General features: G+C 40.2%; 1 protein-coding gene across 1 annotated transcript in view; it reads right to left on the reverse strand.

Annotated features, from left to right (window-relative positions):
- Positions 1 to 1,271: 1,271 nt before the first annotated feature.
- Positions 1,272 to 21,736, reverse strand: part of LOC137268909 (rho guanine nucleotide exchange factor 10-like protein) — a 69,174-nt gene continuing 48,709 nt past the window's right edge. The window contains exons 9-20 of the mRNA XM_067803517.1: positions 20,729 to 20,959; positions 20,458 to 20,543; positions 19,950 to 20,101; positions 19,058 to 19,173; positions 18,565 to 18,683; positions 16,212 to 16,303; positions 15,969 to 16,081; positions 15,357 to 15,619; positions 15,008 to 15,165; positions 14,271 to 14,413; positions 7,291 to 7,468; positions 1,272 to 5,566 (exon numbers count right to left, since the gene is read on the reverse strand). Coding sequence (XP_067659618.1) covers positions 4,425 to 5,566; positions 7,291 to 7,468; positions 14,271 to 14,413; positions 15,008 to 15,165; positions 15,357 to 15,619; positions 15,969 to 16,081; positions 16,212 to 16,303; positions 18,565 to 18,683; positions 19,058 to 19,173; positions 19,950 to 20,101; positions 20,458 to 20,543; positions 20,729 to 20,959 — 2,793 coding nt within the window. The 3' untranslated portion in view covers positions 1,272 to 4,424. The remainder of the gene's footprint in view (positions 5,567 to 7,290; positions 7,469 to 14,270; positions 14,414 to 15,007; positions 15,166 to 15,356; positions 15,620 to 15,968; positions 16,082 to 16,211; positions 16,304 to 18,564; positions 18,684 to 19,057; positions 19,174 to 19,949; positions 20,102 to 20,457; positions 20,544 to 20,728; positions 20,960 to 21,736) is intronic.

A 21,736-nucleotide genomic window follows, 5' to 3' on the forward strand; every position in this document is an offset into this window, starting at 1 on the left:
AAGACTGCAAGTGTCAAATACAGCTATCTAGTTTAGACACATCATTTCACATGGGGTGTATACACTGAAACAAACATATTGAAAAAACTACCAATCATGTCTACAAAATTTGTGTCTAAGTTGGTCAGCATGAATTAGCAAGCAACTGGAGAAAAGCAATATTATATCCAGCCTTCATAGCAAATACTGAAGAAAAAGTAAACTGACACTAAAATATCCTTTTTCGCGTATTGGTCTTTGATTGGTCCATTTTCTATGAAATATTGTGTTATTTCACTAAACAAAAGCACCTAGCGTTGGATTTGTACTAACATGTAGAACTGGGTGAAAAAATGGGCCTCTTAGATGTACATAGATCCTAGAGAGACCCTAGATAGATCCCAAATAGATTATAAACAGATCCCAGAAAGATCCAAGTAAGAGCTGAAAATATTAGTGTTTGTATTTTTTAAAACAAACATTTAGGTGTCATAGTAACATACTGGAATGCATCTAGGATATTGCACTGATCTGATGCACAATACAAGTTGTAATCTAAGCATGTAAGCAAAATCAGAACACACAAAGCATCAGTGATTGCATACAAATCTTGCCATTAGCAAACATGTAAATTGCTAAGTCAGACAGACTGACAGAAAGCATTATCAGATATTTACACGTACATTATATGTACCATCTCTACAATTTAATAAGCTTGACAAAGACAGGAAATAAACAGCAAGCATCCCCTACTGATTGAAATTTTCCTATTTCCAAACATCTACGTGTAGCCTCAGCTTTGACTGTTTTAATTACTATTATTATTATTATTATTACTATTATTACAGCATTATTTCTTAAGAAAGCACACCTGTGTGCTAGCCCATGATTACAGCATAGTGCTGTGTATAATCAAATAATATGATGGCATTCTTGACTGACTAGAAGCATTTGTGGACTATTATTCTGAACCAGTTCTCAGTTTTTCTAATTTGTTACAAAAGAAATGGAATAAAATTGACAGAAAACGTAGACATAACTAACAGTTTAAAGCAAATCAAACAAGACCTGCTATTAACTACCATGACCTCTAGTTGAAAACTGTTGAACTGATAAACCTGGTCCAAGGGGCGCAACTCTGTACAGCAAGTCATGGCACATCACATGACTGGGCCTCCATGCCTGCACTTATTTAAGCACAACCATTAGACCATATAATCAGTTTGCAGTGACCAATGGAAACTACACATTTAGCAGTGTTGTTCCGAGATAATAAACAAACACAACAAGCATTTTAAAAATATAAGTTTAACTTAAAAGGCAATTCAATCAACACACATTTAAATTATTTTTGTCAATAAAACCTCAACAACCATCCTTCATGTTGACATACACTTGTAAAAAAAGCTTCAAGACAATGACAATTCATTTAAAAGTTCCTTTTCTAAATGTGAAGGCTGGTCAAAAACATCAACTAGTTCGAAAGCAACAGGTCCTTGAAGCATATTGTGGTATACATACGAGTACAATATGAGAGACGTTGAGGGCTAGAGTTCTGATTCGTCTCATACCTCTCGATTGCAAAAGTCTGCCATACATCAGTGTGGCTTCAAAGAACTTTTCCTCCATATTCACCTCACCCTCACCTGGCCCCAAGCGACTTTCACCTATTTCTAAAATTGAAGGAGTGAGTGAGTGAGTGAGTTAAGTTTTACACCGCATTTAGCAATATTCCAGCAATATCACGGCGGGGGACACCAGAAAATGGGCTTCACACATTGTGCCCATGTGGGGAATCAAACCCGGGTCTTCGGCGTGACGAGCGAACGCCTTAACCACTACTATCTCCATGGAAAATGCTATGCCAGGGATGACGAGCTCAAATCTGCTGTACTCGAATGTATACCCCAGTATGCTTCAAGGAGCTATTGCTTTCAAACTAGTTGATCTATTTGAGTAAAATAACAGGAAATGCTGATGAAGAACACTGTCCAACAACACTCCTAAGATTAGTTGGTGTCACTAGTCTAGAAGTTTTGTAGGCTTAGAACTTTTTGACCAGCCCTCGTATTCATAACATCCTTACAAATTGTGATGCCACAGTTGCTGATATTACCCTGGTCAGTTGCTCCAAGTTTAAACTAGAGTCATGTCATTTTATCATGTTAAAATAGAAAGTTCTCTTACTATCTTTGAGTGTTTACCATGGAAACATCATAGCAAGGTAAACATTACCACAAGCTTATTCATCCAATAAATTCAGTCAGCTTGCTGGTAAACTCTTTCTTAAAGAGCAAATCTGTCCTGACAAAAAAACCCATAAATGAACAATATGATTGTGAATTGCTAAAGACAGACTGTCCTATCAAGTAGGTCAGCCTAAAAGAGCAGTGTGCACAAAGTTCACTAAGTTGCTTAACATCACTGAAAGTTGCTGATTGCTGAATGTCATTGAAAGTTGCTGAAAGTCACTCAAAGCCACTGGAAATTGCTGAAAAAGTCAACATTTAAGTATTCATAGACCCCGGAATACACTCCCTCCATGGTCCCTCTAATGAAAGTGTGCTGAACAAAAATGAGATACAAAGAAATATGTATGTATATGTATATATTTATAATATAATATTCATATATGATAAGTATACACATAAAATCATAATCTACAATAAATTAGAAACATGATATGTACAAACATCCAATACAACACTGTTCAACAAGCACCATTATTTGGTAATAAGTACAATATGACCGGGACCATCTCAAAGGTGATTTGATAATTCGGTTAGAACTACATGAAAATATCCAGATCAATTCACAAAACAATTTGTGAAAGAAATATTTGAAATTATTCATGAATTTGATACACAACTAATTTGCACATGATTATTTAAGCAAGCAATAGTAAGACAATGAACATGTTTTTGGGTTTTTTTCAACACACTGATCAATATTGCACGAAAAAGCTCTTTATGTTGCAACTAAAAGAAATCAAACTAGTCTTTAGTGTGAGTATCTTACACTCCAACCTCTAACCTACTGATCAAACCTTACCACGAGTGAATGAGTGAGTTGGGTTTTATGCCATTTTTAGCAATATTCCAGCAATATCATGGTGAGTGACACTTAGCTACCCCGCTGCCTCCACACATGACAGGGATGGCAATTTTTCGTGAATCTGTGGACATCTGAGGATTTAAACGGAAATCAATCAATCTTGACCCACCCTGGACCCAGATTTGGGGGTGCAGCTACTTTCACCTGTTGCATTTTCTGACACGAGGGACAGATGTTGGCATTGGTTACAATTTCTCATAACTGGTGACTACGATGGACCCAGTGATAAGGCATGGTGTTGGGACTGGGTTCTAGACTCCAAGAATTGCAGCTTGCTCTGACAGTCAATGCCTTAATTATTCACGCTGCTGCCATACACCTAGAAAATCGCTTTGGCATATAACAGCAAGCAAACATCGCTCTTGCTGTGATGTGGCCAAACTACTGACAACATCAAACCAATCATATATACTACCACCATTGTGGCCAGTCATGTTAACAATACAAAACCAGTGGGGTAGCCTAACGGTTAAAGCTTCAGCTTGTCATGCCAAAGGTCTGTGTTCTATTCTCCATGTGGGTACAATGTGTGAAGCAGATTTTTGGTGTCCTCTGCTGTGATAATGCTGTAATGTTGCTAAAAATCACAGTCAGTCATTTGGTCAGTTAACAACACCACCAAACCCATGGTCATCACACCCATGACTTAGACACATAATGGAGTAGGAAACTGGACATCCTAATAACATTCACAAGAATAACTTCAACCATTTATAGATATAATCACCAACATTTGTCATTATATCTTTCGACTCTAACAAGAGATATACTGTGCATTCAAAATTGCATTTGAAAGTAAATTCTTGAACTATTAGAAAGAAGAATAATTTGAACCAATTTTTAACCACAAAAGAAAATTATTTCTCATCACATACATTGCCAATATAGAATGAATTACAAGCATAACAGCAGCACTGGTAACCTTGGTAACAAAGCATAACAACAGCACTGGTAACCATGGTAAGAATTATAAATGTGAAAGACTTTATATAAAATAGTAAATAATAACAATCAGTGAGTTGTTTTCATTAGTTTGTCTGATTGTTCTTGAGACAAAATATTTCATCACATTTCATATGAAAAGGCTTTGAAATTCACAGAAATTAGAAATGGCACTAAATTCATAATTACACAAAGCAATGACAGAAATCAACAATAAAAAGAGACTGATATGCTCTCACTTCTGTCTGATAATTCAGGTGATACAAAATTTTAAAATTTACATGGAAATTCATTATACATATTTGTTAGCAAATTCTCAAAAAATAATGTTTAGTTGCTATACATGAATCCATTCAATGTGCCATTTCCATACAACAGAACAAGCAGAGCTACAACTTATAAATCCATAGCAATAGACTTGCATCCTCAGATGTCCTCTGTTTCGTCTTCTTGTTCCAATCGACATAACCATCCCCACCTGCCACAACAATCACAGCATTGCATGGACTCTTCCTCATTGTCGCTGTTCTGTGTGCCTGGGAAGATCCCCCACGATGCAGTGTTCCTTGCCGACTGCGCACAGACCTACTTGTTGCTCTCAGTCTTACCTCAGATCCCCATTTAACAGTCTGACCATCCTTCCTTGCTGACAATGCATTTCCTGGTGACCCTAAGTCACTAGGAAGCTCTTCAAAAGACGACATTGCATCTAGGAAACTATCATCCTCACCCTCTTTATCAATGTCATCGTCAGTCTCCATTAAATTCTCATACAACATGCGGACCTCATCTTCTTCTTCGTCTGCTAACTCAGAGTCAGAACTTTCAAAATTTCGTTTTGCAATCTTGTTTGCAAGTTCACTCCTGAATGAGAGGGTTTTTGATTTCAGTCGCTTAGGTTTCTCCCGCTTGAGACTTTCACTGTCTTTAACACTTTTCCTCCGTTTTGCGCTCTGAACTGCCTTTGCACTCGACTGATCAGTCGTAATTGAAGAGTCCACTTCAGCAATTGGCTGAAGGACAGGATTTGATTCTGTGTCATTCTGACCAACTACTGTGGATTCAATGTTATTTTTACCAGCCACAGAGAGCTCATCAATTTCTGCCTGCCAAGCGTCAGTTTGAGACTTTCCGTCAGGGGACATAACTCCATCTATTCCACTGTCACTAACAGGGGAGGTAATTTCTTCACTTTTGGTTTGTTGAGCCACTGCAGCTAACTTATCATTGAGACTGGGACGCTTTGGCCGAAGGGATGACCACAGTGAACTGCTACGGTTCAGTTCAGCAACACTGCTTGAGTAATAAATTGGAATGAGAAACTTGACTGGCCCCCGATGTGAATGCAGCGATATTTTGGGCCGCCCACTGGCCAATGGGACACCATCTTTCAAGCGAGGTAGTGGTAGCGTCAGAACAAAGCCATGATTGGTCCCTATCCATAGCAATCCCTTGCTGGCTGACAAACTGGTGACGACACAATTGCTGTATCCATCTGGCTGGTCGTCAGTTAGCACCTTGCTCCTCCTCTCTGCAGAAGCAAACACATATCACAGTAGCAGAAAGCAGCAGGTTGACAGCAGCTGAACACAGCCTCTGAGTAAGTATGGTGGTAGAGTTTGTCATGGATGGTCGACTGCATGGATGGATGGTAGAGTAGTGAGTTAGTGAGTTTAGTTTTACACTGCACACAGCAATATTCTAGCTATATGGCAGCGGTCTGTAAATAATCGAGTCTGGACCAGACAATCCAGTGATCAACAACATGAGCATCAATCTGCACAAATGGGAACCGATGACATGTGTCAACCAAGTTAGCGAGCCTGACCACCCGATCCTGTTATTTGCCTTTTGTGGCAAGCATGGGTTGCTGAAGGCCTGTTCAACCCCAGGAACTTCATGGGTCGGATGGTAGAGTTGGTGATGGAAGGATGGTAGAGTAGATGATGGATGGATGGTAGAGTAGGTGGATGGATGCTAGAATGGATGGATTCTAGCACATGTGATGGATAGTAGAGTAGAATATGGATGGATCAAAGAGCAGATGATGGATGGATGGTAGAGTAGATGATGGATGGATGGTAGAGTAGATGATGGATGGATCGTAGAGATAATGATGATGGATGGTAGAGTAGATGATGATAGATGGTAGAACGGATGGATTCCAGCATATGTGATGGATGGATGGATGGTAGAGTAAATGGCAGATGATAAATGGATATAGAATGGATGGATTCTAGCAAATGTGATGGATGGATGTTAGAGCAGATGATGGATGGATGTTAGAGTAGATGATGGATGGTGGAGTAGATGATGGATGGTGGAGTAGATGATGGATGGTAGAGTAGATGGATGGATGGTGGAGCAGATGATGGATGGTGGAGCAGATGATGGATGGTGGAGTAGATGATGGATGGTAGAGTAGATGGATGGATGGTAGAGTAGATGATGGATGGTGGAGTAGATGATGGATGGTGGAGTAGATGATGGATGGTAGAGTAAATGATGGATGCTGGAGCAGATGATGGATGGTAGAGTAGATGATGGATGCTGGAGCAGATGATGGATGGTGGAGTAGATGATGGATGGTAGAGTAAATGATGGATGGTGGAGCAGATGATGGATGGTAGAGTAGATGATGGATGGTGGAGCAGATGATGGATGGTGGAGCAGATGATGGATGGTGGAGTAGATGATGGATGGTGGAGTTTATGATGGATGGATGGTAGAGTAGATGATGGATGGTGGAGTAGATGATGGATGGTGGAGTAGATGATGGATGGATGGTAGAGCAGATGATGGATGGTAGAGTAGATGATGGATGGTGGAGTAGATGATGGATGGTGGAGTAGATGATGGATGGATGGTAGAGTAGATGATGGATGGATGGTAGAGATGATGGATGGATGGGAGAATGGATGGAATCTACAGTACGTGACGGATGGTAGAGCAGATGATGGATAGTAAAGTGGATGGATTTTAGTGTATGTGATTGATGGATTGTAGAGTATGTGATGGTTGGATTGTAGAGTATGTGAAGGATGGTTGGATGGATGGTACAGTATGTCATGCATGGATGGATGGTACAGTATGTCATGCATGGATGGATGGTACAGTATGTCATGCATGGATGGATGGTACAGTATGTGATCAAATGGATGATAGAAACTGATTGAAGTATGACCTGTTCAAATGGAGTGTAATGGTAAGTTTTGGCATATAAAGATTTCCAGGGAACACGAATGAATACACTACCTTCCAGAAGTCTGTTGACAGCAGACGCTATGTTGATCTCCTGAAGGTTCTCTAAGGTCTCCATGTGGTACAGACGTAGTTTAGCTGAGTCCTTGAACGACACCCAGATTCCCACGCCAGATGTAGTAAACTCATGGATAACCAGTTTCTCAGACTCAATGGACAGATCATGTGTCGTCTGTAGACAAACATTTACAGTGATTAGTTCAGGTATACATAACAGCACTTATATGTGACTTGGGAAAGGATCACTTAGGAAAAGGTTTAAGCTGCAGTCAGAGATACCAACTGAATCTCAGAGTGGGCAAGACCCTTGCCCTGATTTGATGGGAACACATAGGTACTATGGCTGTTTCCTTGATGTAGGGATTCCAGGTACTGACACATGAGACAAACCCCAACATTCCATAAGACAAGACCAGTCATCCACTGACAAACCAGAAACTGACAACACTGAGAGACTTGACCATCAGATGAAGCAGGGTCTGAACATTTGTTACATGCCAGTTGAACATTATTCCAACAAAATGCACCACAAAACAAAACGTGGTCAAGCAGATAACTGACCAGGATTATTAGGAGGGACTGTGACATAATGATACACCACTGACCAGTTCACACAATCACACCGTAAGAGTGAGTGAGTGAGTTAATGTTTAACGTCACATCGGCAATATCTCAGCCATATCGTGACGAGAACATTTAAATTAAATATATGCATATGGAAAAATCTGTCAACGGAGGACAGTTAAACAACTAGCATATCACAATTTTAAGTAAAACTAGTATGGAAAGTTAAAACTAATAGCACTATTTAGACAATACATAATAAAAACAGACTATAGATCGCCAACAACTGAAGGTAGATCACCACACTAGGGACCATGGGGACTTACAGTACCTTTGCTACCTGCATGGACCCTAGTTGGATTTACATCATCCCCTCAGCTGCTGGCGATTGTACGAAAGGTTAGCCAAAATTAAAACAACATGAATACTACGATTAAAAACCTGGCAGACTTAAATTTACTGTGAATGTTTGTGGACTTACGTACCCTCTCAGGAGGACAATAATTTTACAATACTTCAACCCCCTTTGAGGGTACAGCCACCAACAATTCAAGTTACTAATTCAAACTACCAATCATTAAAATACATCTATTTACAGAAACATACTATTCAAAATTCACCCAAAAAATCAATTTCTTTTAAAAAACCTATAATAAAATGAGAATTAACGTTGGTAAAAAGATCCTTCATTGTTTTAACTGTAAAATATTTATCCCTTGTGATGGAGAATTCAACACAGTCAAGCAGAATATGCTTGACCGTGACTCTCTCATCACAAGGGATGCAAAATGGAGGATCCTCACCTTTCAACAGGTATGCATGAGTATATCTAGTGTGGCCAATACGACATCGTCGTAGTATGACCTCTTCAAATCTGGATTGACAACCCAAGTGGGTATAACCAATGTAAGGTTTTATCTCATGTAATTTATTTATACCCACTTGGGTGTCCCACTTCTTTTGCATCAGATCACGGATATAAGATCTAATGGTGGCTTTGTAATAACTGTAGGGAATAAGAAGCGGTGTCACAGATTTGTTGAGTGCTGACTTGGCAGCAAGATCGGCCATTGTGTTCCCTGAAATGCCTACATGGCTGGGTAACCAACAGAAGACGATGTCGTATTGGCCAGTAGCAAGATTATTATACAATTCAATAATGTCAATTAAAAGTGGATGTTTACATGATAAATTTTTAATCGCCTGGAGACAAGAAAGAGAGTCTGAATAGATTATATATTGTTTACGTTTAGGGTGTCTTTGAATATATTTGAGAGCTGTTAATATGGCGTTAGCTTCAGCTGTAAAAATAGAACTACTAACTGGTAATCTAGAAGATATTGTTCTGGATCCAATGACAGCGGCACAAGCCACAGCGCCACCATCCTTGGATCCATCTGTAAATAAGGATTTATAATTGCTATATTTATGTTTTAATTGATTATATTTTTGCTTATATTGTAATTCATTAGTCTCTGATTTTTTAAATGTGGTCAATGTTAGGTCTACTTGAGGCCTGACCAACTGCCAGGGAGTAGAAGAAAGAAGACGGGAGGGAGCTATGTTTTCCAGCTGAATCCCAGCAGCAGAAAGAAAAGGTGTAATTCTATGTCCCAGAGGCGGGACAAGAGAAGACTTTTTGTTGTATAAATCCTCATAAAGGGGATTGAAAACACAGTTATATGCAGGGTTAGAATGATTAGAGTATAATTTAGTAATGTATTGTAAAGCTAACTTTATACGGCGCTGCTCAAGAGAAGGTTCATCAGCCTCAACATAGAGACTGTCAATAGGTGAAGTTCTAAAAGATCCAAGACAAAGTCTCAGACCTTGATGATGGACAGCATCAAGAAGTTTAAGATTGCTTTTGCAGGCTCCCCCGTAAACGATTGAGCCATAATCAAGTTTAGAACGAACTAGTGATCGATAGAGATGGAGAAGGGTAGCTTGATCCCCTCCCCATTTTGAATTTGAAACAACTTTCAACAAGTCAAGTGCTTTCAGGCATTTAGTTTTAAGTGATTTAATATGTGGTAAAAAAGTTAAATGTGAATCAAAGATTAGACCCAAGAACTTGGCTTCCTTCACAACTTTAATGGGCGTCCCATCTAGAGACAATTCAGGGTCTTTATGTGGTTTGTATTTACGACAAAAATGTATGCAGTTAGTTTTCGATTTAGAAAATTTGAAGCCGTTTTCAAGACACCATTTATTTATTTTGTTTAAACAAAGCTGCAGTTGCCGTTCAATGGTATGCATATTTTTCCCACGACAAGAAATATTAAAATCATCCACAAATAACGATCCATCAATTGAATCGTTTAAAACTTTTGATAAACTATTTATCTTGATGCTAAAAAGTGTGACAGACAGAATACTGTCTTGTGGAACACCCTGATCCTGATTGTAATGATCAGACAGGGTAGAACCCACTCGAACTTGAAACTGTCTGTTATTTAAAAAGTTGGCAATAAATTGAGGCAAACGACCTCGCAAGCCGAAGTCATGTAAATCTCTTAAAATACCATATTTCCAGGTTGTGTCATATGCCTTCTCAAGATCAAAAAAGATAGACACAGCATGTTGATTATTAATCAGTGCATTTTTAACAAATGATTCCAGTCGCACTAAGTGATCGACAGTACTTCTGTTTTTACGGAAACCACACTGTATATCAGTTATAAGGTTATTTGTTTCCAAGTACCAAACAAGTCGATTATTTATCATGCGTTCCATGGTCTTGCAAACACAGCTAGTTAACGAAATCGGACGATAATTGGATGGATCGGTATGATCACGTCCAGGTTTAGGTATGGGTACTACTATGGCGTCACGCCATGATGAAGGAAAGTTACCCGATGTCCAAATATCATCAAAAATATTTAGGAGAGTTTCTAGGCAGGATTCTGGTAAGTGCTTCAGGAGTTGATAATGTATGTTATCAGCTCCTGTAGCAGTATCATGAGCTTGATCAAGAGCAGTATGGAGCTCATGAATAGAAAAAGTTTCATTATAATCTTCCCCATTATCTGAGTTGAAATTAATAGTTTTCTTTTCTTGTTGTTTTTGATACTGCTGGAATTTAGGTAAATAATTAGAAGAGGAAGAGTGTTTAGCAAGGGTTTCACCCAGTTTATTTGCGATATCTGATTTATCGGTAAGTACTTGATCTCCATGTTTAAGATGATTGACAGTAGATTTAGTACCTTTACCTTTAATTTTCTGGACCATATTCCATACCTTGGACATGGGTGTCCGAGAATTTATTTTAGATACATAATTTTGCCAAGATTGGCGTTTGTTCTGTTTAAAAGTACGCCGTGCTTTAGCATTTAAAATTTTAAATTTATTCAAATTATGCACCATAGGATGGCGACGGAAATAATGTTCTGCTTTTTTCCTTGCCTTCCTAGCTTGTTTGCATTCATCGTTGAACCATGGTTTTCTTATGTGTGGAACTGCAGAGGACTTTGGTATACACTCATCAGCTATGGAGTTCAATTCATCAGAAAAACATTTAATAGCATCAGGAACGTCAGTAAAAAGTTCAGGTTTAAGCTTTTCAGCACACAGTGTTTCATATAAAGTCCAGTTAGCCTCTTTAAAATTCCGTCTTGATGATGGAGGAACATCGGATGGAGTTACAGCTTTTAAAATAGTAGGAAAATGGTCACTTCCACAGAGGTCATCATGGACTGACCATTCGAATTCATTAAGTAGTTCTGAATTTGTGAGTGACAGGTCAAGAGCAGAATAGGTCCCTGTCCCAGGGTGTAAATACGTATTGGAGCCATCATTATAAATACATAAATCGTTGTCAGAACAGAAGTCCTCCAACAACTTACCTTTAGCGTTTATATTTACACTACCCCAGAGTGGGTTGTGCCCATTTAAATCTCCCATTATAATACAGGGCTTCGGGAGTTGGTCATAGAGAGCTTGCAGATCAGTTTTGGCAAACGTCGAAGACGGCGAAATATACAGCGAGCATAGCGTAAACGCTACATGTAAAGTAATTCTCACAGCAACAGCCTGCATATTAGTATTAAGTGATACAGGGCTTTGAATAACGTTTTGTCTGACTAGAACGGATGACCCGCCAGTGGCTCTATCACCCGGAGGTGAAAAAGAATGATATGCATTAAAATGGCGAAGGTCAAATGCATCTGTTTGTTTTAAATATGTCTCTTGGAGACATAACGCTGAAGGTGTGAAATCTTGGACTAATAGCTGTAATTCATGTAAATTAGTCCTCAAACCTCTGCAGTTCCATTGTACAATATTATTGGAATAAACTATCTTTTGGGGGGATTTTTTGGGGATCTACCCCGCACTCTTTTGGAGGGCGACAAGCTATGTGCCCTAGAATGGACGTTTTCAGAAACGTCCATATCTTCAAGAGACCCATATTTATTAAACAATTGAATTTTATTTTGTGACCCCTTAGGAGCTCTGCCACTTTGTTGCTTTGAAGCATCAGACTTAGGTTTGGGTTTAGTTTTAACAATTTGTTGTCTATCAGCTGTTGAATGAGACTCAGAGCGTGACTGTGAAGATGACTTATGATCAGAGGACTTTGATGTAGTAGGAAGTGATTCCTCAGTCTGGGATGATATAGCAGGGTATAAAACCTGTGGGGAGTCTGAACTGACCCAAGTCAAGGTAGTTTGGCATCCTGTGGATGATTTTGTTATTTTAGAGTTGGATTCAGATGATGATTTTGCTACTGTAGCATAACTTTCTAGAAGGTCAGATCTCTTCACCAGTTTCTTTGCCTCAGAAAAAGAGATATTTTGGGTGAACTTTATTTTGTTAATCGCCATTTGCTCTTTCCATATTGGACACTGTTTTGACGAAGATGAATGGTCGCCAGAGCAGTTAGTGCATTTTTTTAAAGTCACTGTCACAATCTTCTGTTGTGTGTGTCTTCTCACCACAGTGAGCACACACAACAGACAATGTGCAGGTAGATACACCGTGTCCATATTTCTGACATTTAAAACACCTGAGCGGGTTGGGGATGTAGGTTTCAACTTGGATATTGCAGTAACCCGCCTTTACTGATTTGGGAGCATTTGGCAATGAAAAAGAAAACAGATAGGTATTTGTTTGGATTGTTTCATTGTTTTTTCGGGTGGAAAAGCGCTTCACATACAGCACACCTTGATCCTTCATTTCGCATGCTATATCAAGCTCGGACATGTCAGCAAACAACCGATCACGATCTCTCACGATACCTTTACTTGTGTTCAAGGTCTTGTGAGCAGAGACCGTGACCGGAATGCCCACAAAAGATTCAATGTTCATCAGACTGGTTGTCTGCTGTTTCTTGCCACACTCTATTAGTAATGCACCCGAACGCAAGCGTCTAATGTTCTTGACATCCCCAGCAATACCTTGAATGCCCTTAGATACTGCGAAAGGGTTCAACTTCAATGGTGTCTTGTCCGGAGTCTCAATAACGAGAAAACGTGGCCAATACTCAATCGATAGAGACGGTCTATGAGAAGTATCAACGGGATCAATTTCAAGTGGACGTTTGGTTTTTTTGGGGGGTATTTCATAAGCCATGATTGGTGTCATATGATTCATCATCCGAGCTCCCCACCCACCATGGAGTATCACAAGGACAATGCTAAAGCAAGCGGGCCTCCAGCTTGCAGCACCAAGGATACCCGGATGATATACTCCAGCAGAAGAATTAAGAGATTAATAATTCTACCAGATTGGCCCATGAGCCACCGCCTTCTGGCATAGGACTCTAGGCAAATTACAGAACAACATACTTCAAATTCAAAATGTTTTAGATTATATAGTCAAGTCCAAATTTACAACGATTCCAAATGATATATGTGCATTGATAAATATAATAATGCCCCATGCACAGGGCTTGGCATGACCAGCCGATTGGTCGAACCGGGCCTATTCGACCACCCGTCTAGGCGAAGTCAGGGCCGAAGTGGTGTATTGAGCAACAGGAACACGGTTGCAAGCTCCTATTGCTCTCAACCACCAGGATCCCCTCCTCCACCGACACAGGGCTGCAACCCACGGCAAACGGGTTGGTGGACCAAATATCCTCCCGGGTCCACTACGGGGATGTCGGCGAGCTCTTGGCGTTACCCAGCTCCCACCACGAGGAGGTGGCTCGCCACGGGTGCCCACACACCGTAAGAACCGATTGGAATACTGACACTTGTCATCAACACCATGTGCAACGATGTGTCCCTACACATAACACATAACACATACCCATTGTCACGATATCTGTTGATACTGTACTGGTTGATTTAATTGAGATTACATCTACAATTTCACCAGTGTTTCATATATCACAAAACCTTTGCATTAGCAGCAATCAGTCCTTCAGTCACTTCTATTTTTAATATAATGATAAATGTAAACTTTACCTTTTCTTTCAAGCTGTCAATTTCCAGGACAAGGATCTTGGTTGTCAAGGCAACCCAAAGGTCATCATCAATGACCTTCATGCAGGATATAAGGGTGTTTGAGAGATTTAAGGATTGGGGAGAATTCACATTCCATGCTCCATCTGAAACAGAGTGAGTGAGTGAGGTTTTGGGTGGTGAGTGAGTGAGTGAGTTTAACACATCCTTTAGCTTTGCTGCAGGTCTGCTTAAAGCATTGAATTCAAACCCTTGCCTAAAAAGTAAACACTGTACCTCCCAGTATCAACAAATCATGATACATTCTACTCACTCACTTCAACAAGTAATATTTTCACTGATGGTGGCTGTTCATATAAAAAGGGACTTGACAGACCCTTTAGTAGGCATCTGATTGTGGGTCCCACAAAGTTGTTACAAATGTACATGGATACGAACTTTCCTCCCAACATTAATGTTCAGTTTCATAAAGTGACTCACTTCATGAAAATCTTTTCAGGATACAAACTGACTGTTACACACATTAATTCAAACATTGTTGCAAGTTTTGCGACCTTGACCCTTCTCATGAAATAAGAGCAGCTCATGGTTATTTGCCAGATTCTGTGGAAGAACAACCTACAGTGTCAACATTCTTGGTGTAGATCACACAAGTAAAATATGCGATGGCCAAGTTCAGTGCAATCAAGAGGCAAACAATAAACAAAAATGGCAATAAGAACGGCTGAAGTCTGTATTACCCTTATCCCTGGAGAAGACAGCCATAGATCCATTGACCAATCCACAGAAAAGTCGCTCATCCACGTACTTCATGGACAGCGGTGCAGCTGGCAGAGTGAACTTCACCACAGCTTCACGTCGCATCCCATCCGAACTGGTCAGTGGGAAGATAAGGATTCTGGAAAATAATCCTCAAGTTAATATCTCAAACATGAATGAAAATCTGCCATGTAATATATCAGACCTAGATTCATTTATATACATGTAGCAAAACAGCCTGACATACATCCACCCATCAGAATATTACTCTTGCATGCTTAACTTCTTTTAAGGAGTATATATATATATGCCAAAAAATATTTTGCCTACTCATTGTCAATAGTCCCAAGCCAGACACAGTCCTCTGCGAAAGCATAATCTTTCACGTCTCTAGCATATCCTGGAACATGCTCTGTACACGTGACCTCAACGTCTGCTGCCTTAAAGCTCTCGATGAGGCTTGGTTTGGAGTTGTGTATGGAGATGATTGAGACCTGCCCCCTGGTGGGAGTTGTGGTAACTACCCACAGGTGCTGGGTGCTGAGCCGGGTGCCGGAGCTCGATGTCATGAACACTGGGATGGCGCACATCATCTGCAACAGCAACAACACCGACTACAGACCATACAAAGCAAATAATGACTAAATCAATAATAAAGCATAAAATTTTACAGATAATGTAATGCTAATCTAACGTTTGTCACAACATACAGCCAGTTACTGGGGTTGGTGCTACCCAGTCCCTGTTTTATCCCACAATGCCAGGTTTCAACATCATGAACTATGACACCTTCCGATCTTCAGTCAGACACTCTAGGCACAGGACCACAGATGCATACTCTGATTGTATAAGGGAATACTAGCACGTGATTGATAGTATGAGCACCAATGGAGAGTATTGCAGCCAGGGAGACAACATTCAGCTAGAAAATAGAAGACCAACCTTGGTGTAGTTCCGAGGGACGTCTACTGGAAGACATCGCATGAAAAATGCCGGAGGCAGGTCCTGGGTGTCCTCGGTACTCAGATCCCCCCAGCCAGGATTGTTGTGTTTATCTGCATCATCAAAGAGATAAGAACTGATACATGTGAAACAACATGGAGACACTGACTGAGATACGTGAAATCTTTCTGTTGCCAATCTGGCCAACAATTTTATGGAAGTGAATCTGTTAGAAAGCCCTACCTGTTGCTAGTTTAGCTATCAGGAAGTCCATGCACCACTCATGTTTGATAGATGCTGTAGGGGTCTGAAGAACATACCGCACCTTCTCGCTTCTGGAAAATATATCACTTCAAAAATCATCAATTTAAGGGGTGTTATAGCACTTTATCATCCATCAGTTATGTGTAGTATATAACATGACCCATGAAGCTAGCTTCCTGCGGGAAATGGGTTTATGTAATGAATGGAAACACAACATGCTGACATGCAGTTCTACCATGATAATTACTAGTTGTGGGGAATACCCGATGAGAGGTAACCTTATGTAACCTTGGAAACACAACATGCTGACATGCAGTTCTACCATGATAATTACTTGTTGTGGGGAATACCCGATGAGAGGCAACCTTATGTAACCTTGGAAACACAACATGCTGACATGCAGTTCTACCATGATAATTACTTGTTGTGGGGAATGCCTGATGAGAGGTAACCTTATGTAACCTTGGAAACACAACATGCTGACATGCAGTTCTACCATGATAATTACTTGTTGTGGGGAATACCCGATGAGAGGTAACCTTATGTAACCTTGGAAACACAACATGCTGACATGCAGTTCTACCATGATAATTACTTGTTGTGGGGAATGCCTGATGAGAGGTAACCTTATGTAACCTTGGAAACACAACATGCTGACATGCAGTTCTACCATGATAATTACTTGTTGTGGGGAATGCCTGATGAGAGGTAACCTTATGTAACCTTGGAAACACAACATGCTGACATGCAGTTCTACCATGATAATTACTTGTTGTGGGGAATGCCTGATGAGAGGTAACCTTATGTAACCTTGGAAACACAACATGCTGACATGCAGTTCTACCATGATAATCACTTGTTGTGGGGAATACCCGATGAGAGGTAACCTTATGTAACCTTGGAAACACAACATGCTGACATGCAGTTCTACCATGATAATTACTTGTTGTGGGGAATACCCAATGAGAGGTAACCTTATGTAACCTTGGAAACACAACATGCTGACATGCAGTTCTACCATGATAATTACTTGTTGTGGGGAATACCCGATGAGAGGTAACCTTATGTAACCTTGGAAACACAACATGCTGACATGCAGTTCTACCATGATAATTACTTGTTGTGGGGAATACCCGATGAGAGGTAACCTTATGAAACCTTGGAAACACAACATGCTGACATGCAGTTCTACCATGATAATTACTTGTTGTGGGGAATGCCTGATGAGAGGTAACCTTATGTAACCTTGGAAACACAACATGCTGACATGCAGTTCTACCATGATAATTACTTGTTGTGGGGAATGCCTGATGAGAGGTAACCTTATGTAACCTTGGAAACACAACATGCTGACATGCAGTTCTACCATGATAATTACTAGTTGTGGAGAATGCCTGATGAGAGGTAACCTTATGTAACCTTGGAAACACAACATGCTGACATGCAGTTCTACCATGATAATTACTTGTTGTGGGGAATACTCGATGAGAGGTAACCTTATGTAACCTTGACCTTGGGAAGAGGGAAAGTCAAGTAAACTGTCGTCCGAACCAGATGTGTGGGTTTGTTGTCTTTGTCATGGCAGCTTACTTTTCAATAATGCCCAAGGGTCATTTTATATCCAACTTATAAACCTACTGAAGACTTGCTTCATATATAACTTCAATATTTAAAATTCACTGATGAAAATCAACATAGATGAGTATGGCAGCGGATGCCTCGCCTTGCACTGTGCAATGCACGTGCTATCAATGCCCTGCATATGCACTGCCTGCACTACCCGTTTTGTGAGGATCACACAGTTCATACCGAGAAACAATTTCATTCTTCACATCAATCCTTCATAGCCTAGTGGATAAAACTGCCAAGCTACTAAGGGAATGGATGCAGGTTCGTACTGGGTGTCGGCACTATACATATTGGAAATTGTCAAAATAATGTCATATCTAACGATTATATTCAGAGATGGCAAGACAAAGTCATATCAATCTCCGAAACAAGTAATAATTCAAAGTTCAGGGGAGAGGGAATTTATTAAAATAATGCCAGAGTCAGCGGGACATTGTTAAGACAATGCCCAGGTCAGAGGGGCATTATTTAGAAAACAGCCCAAAGAAGCGAGATTGTATCAGATTTGACTGATATTACGAAAAAAAGAGTCCCCCAAGAACAATAGAATGACACGTTATACCACTTCACTATTCATTACATAGAGGGGTGTTATATCACTTCAATATTCATCATACACTATGAAGTGTTATAGCACTTCACTATAGTGTTACACCTCTAAACTTTTATAACTTATAGACAGTTGAGAGTAATCTCCCCTTACTTGGTGCAGTCAGAGAGAACAATTGAGCAACTGTTGACCAATCGGAGCTGCTCATCTTTGATGTGGATGAGTCTCTGTAAGTCTCGTCTGTGTTCTTGTATATGCTCTTCAGTCAGGTCCTGGCCACAGAGTGAGAAAATGAATTAGTTTGAAATTTTGTAACATCTTTCAGAGATCTTCTCATCTTAAGAGAGAAAAGGACTGGCAGTAACAGAAGCATATGTTCTCAAAATGTTGAAAAGGTGTGATGCTGACATGGCCAGTAAATCACCGCTTGTGACAAAAGGTAAATGTGTTCAGTGAGTCTGATAAAGGAGTAGTCAGAAAGAATCCGTCATACTCCCGTGCACATGAACATCTTCTCACCCACTCTCAGACATATGCATCAATTTTCACTCATTCTTGCACTCATCCACTCATTTATTCCTTCTCTCACTACTTTTATGATTGAGTTTCTCGCTGAGTCACTCCCTCACTAACACACTGTACGTACCATGTAGTTACGTTTGAGCGAGGACACCAGCGTACTGATCTGGGCCAGCAGAGGCAAGTCATGCAGCATCTCGTTCAGGTCCGCGAACAGGTGGAAAGGGTCCTCCTCAGGCTTATCTGTAACATCCAAAACTTGAAACTGTCATACTTCCAACCTCTTCATCAGCTATGGTTCATACTTATACATCATATTTTTGGACTCGTCACAAAATGGCTGAAACATTGCCGATGTGACATTAAATATGAACTCACTCATATTTTTTGAAAACTTGGAAGATGACAATTAAACTATGTTATAAACCTTATATATAGTCAGTTTGGCTCAAAAGAGGACCGATGAAAGACACTTAATGAGCATAACATACTCTATGAAAAGCTGATCATAATCAAAACATCATACCAACTCTGTGAGGTTTTCGCATAATTTTTGTCCTAATATTAAAAAACTTGTTTACCAAACTATCATTAAAATATTGACACAGTTAACTATTTGTTACAAGGGATGAGTGCAGAAAAAGGTACAGCCAGGTGTGCAAGAAAGCAAATAGTACAGCACAGGTTAATGAATAAATAACTCTCTTGGCACTTGCGGACATGTTTTAGAGGCAAACAGACTATACCATGGTTTATGAGAGAAAAATAGTCCATGAAGTCTCTTAGCGTTGCGATGTGCTACCCAATCATGATACAAGCAGACCATCAGTATCAGCAATAGTAGGCTTCAAACACTGAACCATAAGGCCAATGAATACCAAAGAGTCAAATGAATGCTGTAATCTCTAGGCTTTATCCTCAGTCCTTGTTTTTAATGCCAAACCTCAAAACAAGTTATCTCCTTTGCATATACAAGTCATAAAGACTATAAAACTGTATATCACTGTGTTTCTGCCTACCTATCTGTGTGGAGTAGATGCTGAGTTTTCCCGGTCCCCCTTTTACGACGCTCTCCATGTCTGGGGTAATGGCAGAATCCTTCACCTCCACGTCTCGGAGGTTGGCCATCCACTTCATCCGATATCGCTCAGTCGAGTAACCACCCTGATCTCTGGATGGCGGAACAACAAAGAAAAATCATGAAGTTGCAGCATAAAGTGAGGTGTTTTATGCTTCACCTGTCAAGCATTTTCCAACAACAGGCCAACCACTAGATCCATCCCATCTCCACAAGAAAGTCAGTAGGGAGACCTACAATAAGCCAGGCTAGCCATCTGCAGCCATGGATCTAGATCCACCAGTGGATTGGGAGACCTACAATAAGCCAGGCTAGCCATCTGCAGCCATGGATCTAGATCCACCAGTGTAATGGGAGACCTAAAATAAGCCAAGCTAGCCATCAGGATCCCCCATCTAGATCCTCCAGTGTAATGGGAGACCGATTACAATTCTGTAACACTGACTCACTTTGTTCCAACCTTGACAAACATGACAGAATCATTCATCAGGAACACGCGGACTTTTTTGGACTTCATTGATGCTGTTTCCCCAACCTACAAATATATAAAATAGTCATAACAACTTTTATATAATTGGACAAAATGACAATGACAATTTAATGGTCAACTACACTGAATACAAATGTCTAACAACATTCCATGCAGTCTTACAACATTTACATCATTTAGTTAAATTACTTTTCTAACTTAGTAAAGACAAACAAGTTGAGTTCAGTTACCACTTGCTCCATGTCATCTTGTCGCAGTAGTCTCCGCGGACTCTCCGCTGCCTTGATGACACCTTGGTTCAGTTGCCGTGACAACTGACTGGTGATCTGTCTGGCGACAAACTGCTGTTCACTGTGACGTTTCCGTTCATTCAGTTTGTGTGTGACGTTCTCAAGTTCTGTGAGCGCCAGCTGTAAAGCTCCTCGATCATGGTGGGTCTGTGGTGTATACTTTAGTAAATCCTGCCAACAGATAATTTTAATGCACATTACAAGATCCTTCAAAAGGTAGCAGGCGCAAGAATGAAGCCTGGACCAGACAATCAACTGATTGACACCATGAGCATCAATCTATGCAATTGGGATACAATGACATGTGTCAGCCACGTCAGAAAGCCTGACCCTCCAATCCCATCAATCGCATGTTACAGAAAGCATGGGCCATTGAAGAAAAATTCAAATTCTGATCTTAAATGATCTGGAAATAAAAGATGTCAGGACCAGAAAATCCTGTGATTAATGTAGAAAGCCCTGAGCCATGTTGTACAACTATACACAGCACTTCACAGAGGGTTACTGAGGGTGCATAAATATAGCCAGAGTAGTATACACAATGGGGGCACAAGACCAAGTCCTCCTGGTCATCCCTTATCCCGTGTCCCCATTGTGTATACTACTGCAAGATATCTTGTTCATCAAACTTTAGGGTTACATCACTCATTCTGAGTGCTGTGTTTCAATACAGATTCTTGCACTGTTGTCAAACACTAAGGGTTGTCATATCTCCTTGACAACAGTGCATGAATCTGTATCGAAACACCACACTTTTAAAATAAAAGAAGCTTGTATCCATAAATTTTTTTCCAGTATTGTATGTGCCAGCATGTAGAATGACACTTAAAGAAGCAGGATGTCTGTAATATGTGAGACAAAAGTGGGGGTTGGATTATAAACAGGCACCTGGATTGTTACCCAAGAATCATGACCGCCAAGGCCATAACACTACCAACACCACATATA

The sequence above is a fragment of the Haliotis asinina genome, chromosome 16 (genome assembly GCF_037392515.1).
Source record: "Haliotis asinina isolate JCU_RB_2024 chromosome 16, JCU_Hal_asi_v2, whole genome shotgun sequence".
Lineage (NCBI taxonomy): Eukaryota > Metazoa > Mollusca > Gastropoda > Lepetellida > Haliotidae > Haliotis > Haliotis asinina.